This window comes from Bradysia coprophila, unplaced genomic scaffold, assembly GCF_014529535.1.
Source record: "Bradysia coprophila strain Holo2 unplaced genomic scaffold, BU_Bcop_v1 contig_732, whole genome shotgun sequence".
NCBI classification, from domain to species: domain Eukaryota; kingdom Metazoa; phylum Arthropoda; class Insecta; order Diptera; family Sciaridae; genus Bradysia; species Bradysia coprophila.
In genome coordinates this window covers 2,531,878-2,544,665 of record NW_023503972.1, presented here as the reverse complement: position 1 = coordinate 2,544,665, position 12,788 = coordinate 2,531,878, and the positions used below count along the sequence as shown (strand labels likewise).

General features: G+C 41.2%; 1 protein-coding gene across 1 annotated transcript; it reads right to left on the bottom strand.

Annotated features, from left to right (window-relative positions):
• On the bottom strand, positions 1-9,286 carry LOC119084018 (E3 SUMO-protein ligase RanBP2). Its single transcript, XM_037193832.1, has 9 exons — positions 9,072-9,286; positions 7,413-7,600; positions 5,344-7,336; positions 2,558-5,278; positions 2,351-2,493; positions 2,036-2,277; positions 1,284-1,973; positions 1,129-1,218; positions 1-1,062 (listed from the first exon to the last, which is right to left on the bottom strand). Exons 1-9 carry the CDS (start codon positions 9,147-9,149, stop codon positions 215-217), a joined length of 6,993 nt encoding a protein of 2,330 aa, XP_037049727.1. The 5' UTR covers positions 9,150-9,286; the 3' UTR covers positions 1-214.
• Positions 9,287-12,788: the final 3,502 nt, after the last annotated feature.

The following is a 12,788-nucleotide window of genomic DNA, read 5'->3' as shown; positions in this document are numbered from 1 at the left end:
AAAATTGATGTTGATATTTAATTAATTACAATGAAAAAAACATCGGCCAACTTAATGTATACGTGTGGGAACTTAAGCCAATTTATATATTCAGTCGATGAACAAAGAGAAAGATAACGTTAAATCAACAGCACTGTCCGTAATGGGAACGACTTAATCCTAAAAAAAAATATTTTATTGAAAGCTTCATACGCCAAGCCCATTATTTCCTATCTCAATCGTCTTCGGGCTCCAGACCGTCGCCTTTCGCTTTCAACTTATTGATGCACGTTCCGACGACGTTGATGAATTTCGTTGCAATTTCGGGATTCTTAAACCTCACCGACAACTGTTCCAGATCGCCGTTACTGTCCTCGCCATGATTGTGGGCGGCCCACACGAATGCCTTTTCCGACGATTTCATTGCATTCACACACAAATCGGCGCTCAACTGATGGTTCAGCACGCACTTGAAGATCTGCTCACGGCGCAACAAGAACCGGTACGTGTCATTGGCCGGATGGTAGAGGATTTTAAATTCGCCGACGCCTCTCTCCTTCCATTCCTTGTTGGGCGCATCATATCGATACAGCTTGGCCCGTTCGCCGAACAGTTTCTCTTCGTCCTCTTCGCCGGTTCGCACAACAATTTCATCAGGCAAAGGAATTATGGGATCGTAATGTGGATCGTAATTGGCATCGTCGGCATTGCTGTCATCCTTACTATCATTTGCGGTTGCGACTGATTTTTGGAAATTGCTGAAAGCATTTTCATTCGAAAGGCCAAAGAAACCCTGCTTAGCGTCACCTTGTGTAGCTGTTGCGTTAAATGATTGCGTCGATTGGCTGGCAAGTGAGGCAAAACTTAAGCTCGAATCGATTTTGAAAGGAGATTCTGTGTTCGATGTGGAAGTGACTGTTCCGCTTTCGTTAGACTTAGCGAGAGCGGCAAAACTGAGACCATTGTCACGCATAGGAGCAGATAGGTCCGCATTGTTGTTTGATGTTGAAGGACTGGCAAAACTGAATTTTGTTGCACTGAAATTATTCGTTGCGTTTAGAGATGATCCGAAAAGTGATGCGCCTGAAAATTGAGGATGATTTTTGTATTCACTGAAAGTCTCGGAGGCAAAATCGTGTCAAGTCTCACCTTTTACTGCAGCTCCAAATACATTTTGTTCACTGGAGGTTGGGTTTGTTGATGTCGCCGTGCTGGCATCTTCACCGTTTCCGGCTTTTGCTGGAAGAGAAAAAGAAAACATTGACTTCCCCCAGCCGTACAGGAATCGGAACATAACAACTTACCAAATGAAAATAGACTCGCAGCTGGTGTGGTCGTAGATTGTGAGTCTGCCGAAGTTAGACGTAGCGTCTCTCCAAACGAAAATGAGTTTGCTGCGCCAGTACTGTCTGTCGTTTTAATAGGAGTGGTGCCGAAAGTTGCGTTTAATGTTGGTGCTGTAGCTGCCCCCTGACCAAAGATGTTTTGACCGAATACCGACGGTTTCAGGGTATTTGTGAACGAAAAGTTCTTCTTTACTTCATCCGCAGAAGTTGCAACTTTCGGCTCATCGTTTGTCGCCTGGAAAGTGGTCGATTTATTGCCACCAAATATGTTGCTGCTGCCGAAAATTGACGTGGACTCTTTGGTATTCGGAGTGAAGGACAATTGTGTGAACAATCCTTGGCCGGCCGAGCTGCTGTTAAAGGAACCAAAAATATTTCTCGACGTTTCGCTAGTTTTCGACAATTGACCGAATGTGGTTAGTGCTGGTTTGCCCGGTGTTTTCGAGAAATGTTTCGTCGGTTGCTTTAATGGTAGCGGATTGTCGTCGGTAAGGTCCGAATTGATGTCCTTGTTATTATCGAAAACAAAGTCATCGGCACTACAACCACGGCAACCCGTACAATCGGTTTTATGGCTGTAGAATCCTGACGGCAGTTTGAGTTGAGAAATTTTCGTTTTTTCTTCCTGGGTCAAATTGTCATCTGAAACTTTTATCGAAAAGAGATTATAGAGGGCAGATCAGCGGAAGGTTGCACAAAAAATTAATTACCGGTTCCATTCGACGTTTGGATTGGATTTCCACCTAATGCGTCCCGAACAGCCTGTCGGAATTCTTGAGCTATTTCCGGTGTTTTGAAACGCAGGCAGAATTGCATCAATTCCACTTCACCTTCGCTGAAATCGTTGACAATGAAATGCCAAGACTTGTCATCCTTGACATTGTACTCGACGTCTTCGTTGAGGGCATGATTCAGGCAGATCTTTAGGATCTGTTCTCGTCGCATTACCACACTGGAAAAGGAGAAAAAAAACTTCGTTGATCCCCTGTCGCACGCTGTTGCAGTTTGTTGGTGTGCAGACTTACCGCAATTTTTTGTTTCCCTTATGTCGCAAGATCTTGACATCACCCAGACCACGTTCCTTCCATTCACCTTCAGCAAAACGGAACAGTTTTGAACGATGCGAATACAAAACTTCTTCATCTTCTTCTCCAGTCTTCACCTCGACCTGTATGAGAAGCAAAACAAACTTTTAGTTCCCTCGACCATTTCGACTCAATGGATTTTAATACCTTATCGGGCAATGGAATGACGGGTGTGAAGTAAGTGTTGTTCTCCTCCTCCTCTACATTCTCATCGTCTGATATATCTTCGACACCATCAGCTTTCAACGGACTTTTTACTTTGCCCGGTGATTTCGGCTTGAACACGAACGAGAAATTCTCCTTCTGTTCCAACTTGGTGGAAACATCTCCGAGAGTTGAATCCTTTTTCGTCGTTGAATCTTTGGATGGCGTCACTTCAAACGGTGATTTTGCATTCAATCCGGTACTGCCGAATGTAAATCCACCAGGTGTCGGTTGTCCGAGTGTCGTACCGAAAGCGGGTGTTGATGTTACATTATTCGTGGTCATTGCAGTGAATGCACCGAACGAAAATGGTGATGACGAGGTGGTGATTGCGTTGTTTGTAACCGGAGCAGTGTTGTTGTTGGCAATCGGAGCATTAGCCGGAACTCCGAATGAGAATTTTGGAGTGGACGATGATGACAACGAGCTGAGTAAATTTTTGGGCTCCTTTTTCGGCACAGTGTCGTCTTTGGGCGATTCACACGCAAGGCAATAAATGTCCGAAACTTTGTTCGAAATGTAGCAAAGTTTACATTCCCAGGCACCCGGCTGAGGTTTGAATTTATCACCGAATCCGTTGCCTACTGTACCAGCTGGCGCTTTAGCTTGAACCGGAGCGGGTGCTTCTTTCGCTGCTGGTTTATCTTTTGGTGTGTTGCAAGCGACACATTTGACATTGCTGGAGTTGTTTGACACATAACAACTGTCACAGTTCCATGATCCAACGACTGGCTTGAATTGGTCACCGAATCCTTGTTTTGTCGTCGTTTCCTTAGTTTCTTTAACGGAACTCTTCGACTTTGTCGCCTCCTCGTTCACTATGTCCCCGTTCATACTCTTTTGAGCATCCAGAATTGCATTGTGGAATTCAGTGCACGTCTCGGCTGTCTTGAATCTCACGGCTAGTAATTCCGTCGACAATTCATTTTCCGAAAAGTCCTGACCGAACCAACTCAATGCGGTGTCCAATTTCGGTAATTTCGTGAACTTTGTGTCTTTCGTGATGAACTGATTGCAACACACTTTGAACACCTGTTCACGTCGCATCAGCAGACGAACTTTATTCAGATCGTTCTTATTGACCAACACTTTCATGTTACCAACGCCACGCTCTTTCCACTCTTTGGATTCTTTCACGAAACGCAGCAATTTGGCTCGATGTTCGAATTTCACCAATTCCTCTTCCTCGCCGGTTTTCACCTCAACCAAATCGGGTAGTGCAATGAGTGGAGTAAATTCAGCAGTCGGTACGTACTCATCCTCGTCGTCCTTGGTACCGGAAGTGTTTGCAACCGAAGTCTCTGTTTTAGTGTCAGTTGTCAGAACCGGTTTCGGAGCAATTGGTTCAGCTGGTTTCACTAGCGATCCGAATATGTTGGATGTTCCGCCGGTTGTGTTCGATGATAAATTACCGAACGAGAAATTTGCGAATGGGCTCGGTTTCGATGTCTTAGTATCCTTCGCCTTATCCGTCACGCCTAGGATTGGTGTCGATGACAGTGGATTGGTTTTCACTGTCTCTTTCTTCGACAGATCGATTTTCGGCTGTGCAGCAGTTGCTGCTAGAGGCGGTGGATTTGCTGATATAGTGAATGATACCGCTGGTGGATCATTTGATGCGATCGTATTTTTGATGTGAATCGATGGAATGGTAACGCTGAGTGCTGGTTGACTCGTTACAGCTGTTGTTTGTAGTGATGGCAGCGGTTCTGAGTTGGTTATTACGACATTGACTGGTGGTCCCTTCTCGATCGGAGTGTTGTTAAATGATGAATTCCATGTACGAACAACATTTTGTTGCGCCTTTTCCGATGACGTATTAGCAGCAACAGGTAGAGTTGGCAATGTGGGTGTAATTTGTTGTGGCGGTGCTGGTTGGATTGTGATTGGCATTGTAGTCACAGTACTTGTTTGTATACTGGGCATGGTTGTGCTTTGCGATTGAACCGTTTGTTGCTGTGTTAGCAAACTATGCAGATTGTTGCGTGGATCAGTCAATTGTGCATTGTACGTCACATCAGCGTATGCATTCTGTTGCGCCATCAATAAGGGTGTACGCTGTGGTGTTATCAATGATGCTTGGTATTGATTCATTCCCATTTGGTACATGTTGTTGTAGTATTGATTGCCGTACGGATTGAGCATGGGCTGCTGTGTACAGGCCACTCCGGGAAGCATTTGCGGGATCATCTGGTTCGGAGTGTGGATTCGCTGTTGGCCGTAATTGGGGAACATGGTTGAATTGCCCATGAAGTTTTGGGCCTGTAATTCTTCGTCAATAATGTCATCTAGACCGACCGTATCGACATTCGCGTCATTCTTCTTGTTGATCTGATCTTCAATCTGACCGATCTTGTCTTCGAGCTGACCGATTTTATCTTCCACCCTGTCAAAGCGCACTGTCAGCGTGTCCATCATTTGGGTGATTAGTTTCTCCATTTTGTCGATGCGGCTATCGTCGATCGACGGTGTGACATCACGTCGGTGTCGATCGTGAAACGTTTCGTTCTGTGATGTATCACCGCTGTATGTTCCTCCATTTGTGAAGCTACCGTTGAACGATGATGAATGCTGTTGCTGCAACTTTCTTATGTCCCTGTTTACTATAACGCGTAGCGGATGCTTTTGATCAACGTTAGGATGGTCCAGTAGCGCAAGCGTTTGCTGTAAAGAGGAGGGAATGTTAAATTAGAAAACGATTTTGCGACGCATTAATTGGGATGTCAGACCTGTAAATAATCGAAGGCCTTGTCACTGTAGATGCGTTGGTTCTTCTTCGGTGTTTGATTCGACTCTTCCATTCGTCGGTAAGCTTTCGCGAGGAAATACGTGGCAGACGGAAGCGGAATGTTCGACAGTTCATCAATGCATTCCTCGTAGCCGTTGCTTTGGAAGTAATACGATGCTAGATGGGTGATTGCCTCTTCTGCCAAATTGTCCACTTGCTTCTCGATTTCGACGTCTTGACCGTTTGCGTACTTGAACAATCTGGAGTCAATGTTACGGCTGTTCTGCATTTTGATCATGTGTAAGCTGAATTTGAACAGCGCCAGCGTACGGGCATCCAAGAATCCCTGTTCAACCACTTTCGATGACGTCTGCGATCGCTTCAGGAATATTTGTCCCAATTTCAAGCAGATAATGACGTCCATTTTCGGGCCGCCCACACCACGAACCGCTTCGATTCCATACTGCAGTTGTTGACGCACTTCAGCCAAATCTTCTCCGGATATGTTTTTACACACCTTGTATGCGGACAGCCACCAATTGGCCTGTTCTTCGGTGGCCAACATTGATGCAATGTTTGCGAATGGCAAGATTTTCGGTTTGATGAAATTCGTGCCCTTGTTGATGCTTTCCGTTGCGCTACGTTCAATTTCCAATTTCCGTTTCGCTTGGATGGTGGTAGCATACAGAAACGTGTCAACGTCCAGTTGGTTCAATGTATCAGCTCCGCAGTGTAACAAATTCGAAGTCGAGAGGTTGATGAGACCGTTGAATGTTTGACAGGTGAGATCGGAAAGATTCGACGCACCAATGTACAAGTAGACCATTTGGGCTAATGACGACGGACGCAACCATTGAGCGCATTCCTCGTACGTGTCCAGATCGCCAACTTTTGGTAATTCGTAGTTGAGGTCGTCCATCTCGGTGCATTTCAGTAAGTGTGACGATGTTGATTTGCCCGCATGATCCCGATTGTTGAACAGCATTCGGAACAGATTTTTACGCCAATCGCTGCTGCAACTAACTCGTCTCAATTGATTGACCAATTCTTCTGATGTAGTCCAATCGGTGCAGATTTTGCGAATGTTTGCCATAACGGAGTTGTTTTGCTTGTCATCATCAATGCACGACAATAACGTCCTACCGGCTTGTGAGCACCGGAAAGCACCCTCTTGGCTCCACAGTCGAATCAAGTGTCTAGTGGATTCGTTGCTATTCCGCAGCCAGGGCTCATCGTTGCTAGCTATTCCACAGTTGTACGCCACCAGGAGAAGCGCCAATGCATTTATGGTCGAATCACGGTTCTGTGACTGTTGCATACGGTCTCGTTTAAATAGAAACGTAGCTGCATGTAAGCACAATTGACCACGGTAATGATGTAGAAATTGAGCGGCCAGTTCACGTTCCGAACACAGAGTCAAAACGATTGACGATGCTGCTGACAACGTCTGATCGAATTCGAACAACAAATTGGCACATTCAGTTAGATTTAAGATTTGCTGCTGCTTCATAATCTCTGCCGCACACAACTTCAAGAAACATTGTCGCTCCAATGCCATAATCGATAGCAACCAAAATGGCCACTTGGTCTTCTGCTCGGTGTTACACTTGGCCAGTACGGACGAAATGGTGTTGTACCAATCGATCGACTGCGCAAAGAATTCGTTTTGCTTCATCTCAATGTCGTAGGTGTATCGGAATGCATCGGGCACTCGATTTTGGTCCAAGTAATGATTCACCAAACGTATGCGCAACGATACATCCGTTGGACGTGCCATTATTTCGCCCAAAATAACGTCTTGAACCTGTTTCGGATCGACGTTGTTTCGGTTCATCACTTTCAACCTTAAATTCAGCACCGACTCGTCCTGACAGTTTTGGGAGGTGGCAAAATCACACCAAAATTGCGCCTGGCCAGACGATAAAATGTCTTCGTTGGCCAGTATCAGCTTACAAATTTGTTTCAGCAGGTCGAACTGCTTCGGCTCCAAGTTCCTACAAAGATTGGGTCTCTTGATAAATAATTTGAAAAAAATTGCGCAAAAAATGGTTTTTTTCCGTTTCAACTTACAACGATTGCTGGTAGGCCTTCAGTGCTTTGTCAATTTTGTTTAGTTTTTCGTAGCATTCCCCCTGCAATCGATACGCCTGGGCGGAGTCATTTTTCACTTGCAAATAGGAGGACACATATTGTAGGGCGCTGCTAAATTCACCGAGTTTGTAGTACAGTCGGCTGATGGTAACTCCACGTAGACATTTCTGTGGACCAGAGAGAAATGTTTTCACAATTTCAGTTTGATGTGATTGGATGTTACATGTCAAATTTGCTACTAGAGAGAGGAACATACAGGCATCTGAAACTGAATTTCCCAAAATTTCACTATACAGGGCCCAGGTTTTGTACTTGTTCAATTTGCTCGTTGGTACGTACATAATTGCTGTATGCCTAGCTATTCCTGTCTCTGAAACGGTTTCAAAAACAGAAAATCTTGAAACGAGTCGACGTTCTGTATCGGCTACTAAAGAATTTCAACACCATTCAGGATGGGTCGGATGTCCTAATGATTTTCACCTCTCCTCAGCAACGGTATCGTGATTATATTGTCAAGAGAAACTGGTTTCATCGAACACTTTCAATGAGTTCTTAGTTATATGCAAAATAGACTAACTGACCATTTAGAGAGCGACGTATGATCGACGTATAGTGTCGAAGAATCATAAAACTTAGTGACATATTTCTGGCCAAGACATTCTTTAAATCGATTTTTCACCATGGCTCATTTTTGGCCAAATGGACAAAAATGTAGATCGATTTAAAGAATGTCTTGGCCAGAAATATGTCAGTAAGTTTTATGATTCATTGACAGAATTCTAATGTCATTTTTTACACTATACGTCGCCCATACGTCATGTCACTCTCTAAAGGGTCTAGTAGCTTGGAGTTTCAACATGTATTTCGAATTACGCAAAAAATGGTTTTTCCGTTCCAACTAATGAATTTGAATTTGGTCAAGAGAAAATGTATTGAATTCTCACTCAAAAAACCAGCTGCTTCTATCGAGTGTCACTTCATAGTGTCGACTTATGTAGTAAAAATTGTACGAAACGCTTGGGATCAAACTAGGGACAAAACTTTTACGTCTCCGAACGGTCTACAATTTCAAAACTTTAGGAAATTTGGTGGAATCCATATTTCTCCGAAACATTATTTCTCACCAAATAATGAATCAAGTCAATAAAATCTCGTAGTGCAATTGATGATGCATTTATTGTCGCATTTTCAGCTCTGCGTCACATTAAATGAGTGACAATAAATGTATAATCCGTAAGCCATTGACGCCCCATCCCCAACCCCATTGTCTTCGGCAAATATGACCTCGAATAATTTGCGAGACATTGCGCAATCAATTTCGATGCTTTTGTTAATGGAATGATAGAAATTTCAAAAAGCCGGCTAAAAGCGCAACAAACCCGGTCATCCATCTCTCTCTGTCGCTGGTGACATGCATAACGACATATAATATCGCATTGACATCGAATTGAAACTGTTTTTATTGTGCAAGCGATATGAAATTTCAAGGACGATTCTCGAAATAAGAAAAACTAATTTGGGGCGAACGAACGCTACGATGTGGGCAAATCTTTTTTTGTATTAGGGACGCTTCGACAGGATTACCGATTCGAATGGAAATTAAATAAAAAAAAATGGAATTCGTTCGTTTTCACGTACCTCATTGTCTGTGCGTAATTTCGCAAGTGTTGTACGCACATGTTTATCGAGTTCCTTCTTTGTCCTAAACAAGCTCATCTTCCTCTAAACGAACAATTTAACTTATTTTTATCACTTTTATTCAAACGTTTCAACTAACTGGTTAAATTTTCAAATAAATTTCAATGAGCGTTAGCTGTTTCAGCAAATTTCAACTCGAAAAAATGGCTGTGTGACACTTCGAACGCAATTTTATTGGTAACTACTAGAAGAATTTTTGTTTGTTTTTGTTAGGTTGAAATTTCATATACAAACTGTGTGATACCGGTGATACCGGTCTTTCAGATCATTACCATCATTACCGACATATAAATGCAGCGAAATGTTTTGAACCGACTGCCAGGAATTTCGTGCCGTACATTACCATGTCATAATTAATGTCGAATGTGCTACTACTTCTCCAATTAATTTAATTAAAATCTGATTCATTCTGTCCCCTGAACTTCTTGTTCAAAACTGATTTTATTTTCCTTTCTTTTTACACTTATTTTTCTATGATCCTTCGATCACTTTGAATTTGATTTTCTTCCTAACGAAAACTCGATCATACATTGGAATGCTCAGAATATTTCCCGACAACAACAACGGAAAATCCGGTCCAACCATTCACATGCGAACGCCATTCGCTCATATTTTCCCGTCGTTCGCTCCATTTATTTGGTATATTCCATTCATTCGCTCATATTTTCATCCATTCGACCACATTTTCTAGTCATTCGCTCATAATTTGTGCTCTTTCGTTCCAATCATCAGGCCTCTCACTCTAATTCCGGACTCCTTATTAAGGAATTAAGGAGGTTTCAGCTCAAAAATAAGGAGAAATAAGGAAATTGTTAATTGAAATTAAGGAAAAATAAGGAGAAAAATACAAATTTTTTAACTTAAATTTTTTGCTATTTTACAAATTTAACGAATTTGTCATGAACTGTAACAATACTCTCTCTAGCAAGCAAACTCTCAGCTCTCTGTGTCAAATTCACACCTTATTTCTTTGTATTCTACATTTTGACTGACTACGTTGTAATCTAAATGTAAATTCCAAAGAGAGGGTATTGACTGTGTCTGTTCGAAAAGTAAAAAATCGGTTTTTAATGTTTTTTGAAGTGTACCGAGTTTACTCGACTTCGGGCAACGAAAATTGATATTTATCGAACCAAATAGGGTGTGTATGGTATCGTTCGAAAGTTTAGTAGTCTATAGACTAAAGATTGCAATCAATATTTGCACATACCAATTTGATTAGCAGAGGCCTTAGGTTCGAACTGTTTCACGCCGTGAAATTCACGGGGGTGCACAATTTTTTTTATATATATTTTGTCCGACACCTTGTGATGGGATCTTTTCAGAATACTTTCATCGGATTTTTATCTAAGAAATCCTGCTGAAAGCTTACTTGGGTCACTTATTGTAATGGAAAATTCAGTAGGCACTATGCTACTAAGCTTGCAATAAAACAAAGAGTCATGGGGTTTTATTTCCATATGATGCGATTGTCCACTTTTTTTGTTATGGGTAAGTTTCGCAGAACTCTTTTATTGCAAGCCTCCAATTTCGATTGAAGATCGACCTTATTTTCGAATATAAGTTCCTAACATTCTTGTCTCTTGTGTCTCTTGCTTTAATTATATCGAGAAAAAAAAACATTTTTGCAACCCCTTTTTGAAGGAATGCCATTTACTTTGGCTTGGCCTCTATAAGTCCGAAAATAAGAAACTTAAAAAAAATGTGAAACAGTATCTTTTAGAATTGAAAGGCGCATAAATGAGTCATTCCATTCCATTTTAAAAACCTTTGTCTTATAAGTGATACTCGAGAAAAAAACATGGTAAGTCCAGTAAATCAATCATATTGGAATGACAATGCGCCACCACTTCACTTTTCTATTAGAGTTCTTTGTGTTAAATAATAAAAGTAATTTTAAAATCAATATTTGCCGCGCAGCGATTTTTTTTTAAATTAATTTTTGATTTTCTGTCAGTAAAATTTGCGAAAAATAAGGAAAATAAGGATTTTTTATCAAAATAAGGAGGAATAAGGAGGTTTTCATAAAAATAAGGAAAATCAAGGAAATAAGGAGGTGTGAGAGGCCTGTCCAATCATACAAAAAACACAAGATTAGTAAATATCTTGATATATCAAGATTTGGTGACACGAATCTTGATATATCAAGATTCGTGTCATCAAATCTTGATATATCAAGATTCGTGTCATCAAATCTTGATATATCAAGATATTTACTTATCTTGTGTTTTTAATCTTGTGCTAAATTCAAGGACATGCGCCAACTAGGTTTGTTAAAGTTTTTATGACGAATTCAAGTTGATTCACACAATATGGCAACCGCCTTCGTGAGTGTCTCTTTGGATGAAATCTGACAATAGGTCTGTTCACGACAGAGTAAAGTTTCTTTTGCTCTGCCGTCGTCTGTTCCAAGGGTTCCAAGCTTATTTGAACTGTCAAAGCGTCATAACCAAAACATGTTTGTTGACAAATTGTTCGTTAAAACGTTGAGGTTATGGCTATGTGGATGCTCTCGTTCGTTTTCAGTTTGTCAAAAATCATTTTTACCGTACAAGGGAACATAGGCCTTGATGACCTTGGAACGGGCCTATTGAACTCGTTCTTTTTGACATTTCAACGCATATAATTCGATCTTTTTTGACGAGGCAAAATCTGAGCAATTTAGTGATGCCAGACGTATCGTGTTAAAAAAATCATTTTTTATCTATAGGGTTAAAAAGTTGAGCTTTGTTGGGCCGAAGCACGCCAATTTGTGTATTGAACTTTTACGTTAGGCTTCAACTCTGGATCAACAAACTTCACACGAATAAAATAAGTGAACTTGCTAACATTTCATCAGTAGTTTTGTAATAATAACCGTTACTGCTTTCGCCGAAGGCAAGGATCATAATCCAACTAATCACAACAAAAATGTCCCAACAAGAATCTACTATTTCTAAGCCTTTTTGTGCCAAAACCTTAAAAAACGAGCGATGACGTTCCACTTTCAGTCCAATTACGTAACTTATTCCCCAAAAAAAAACTAGAAAATTTGAATAGGTCATGATGATGATGTGACCTTAGAGTAATTATACCTAGAGAGGAAATTTGTACGACGAAATGTGGTCCCAACATCAGTTTGTATGAGATACACATTTCGTATAATTTTACACCAACACATGTATGCTTTGACGTTTTTTCGCTATTGATATTTCAATTTGCCCTCTTAATTAAGAGGGCAAACACACATACCAATAAACATTTCGTATTTTATGTTGGGACCACATATTTTACGTAATTTTGTTCGAAATTTCCTCTCTAAGTATAATTACTCTTAGGATGTGACAGTTACATTTGATGGTTTTACCTAAGATTCTTAAAAGAATCATTGGCCGTTCGGATAACCTGCGATGTATTATAATCTAACCTTCGGATTCAAAACAATTCAGGTCTTAAGTGTCCACTCAACTCAACAAAAAGTACTCCGTGAGAGAGCCGTGAGAGAGCGAGCTGTCAAATAAACAAAGAAATAATTGAAAAAATTCAATTTTGTCTTTCACACGGAGTACTTTTTTGGTAAGAGGAAACTAAGCATTATGTACATTCTTCCCAGTCACTTAGCTTACTTGCATTTGTGACATCCGAATTTGAGTCTTAAAGGAATGAGTTCAACGCTTC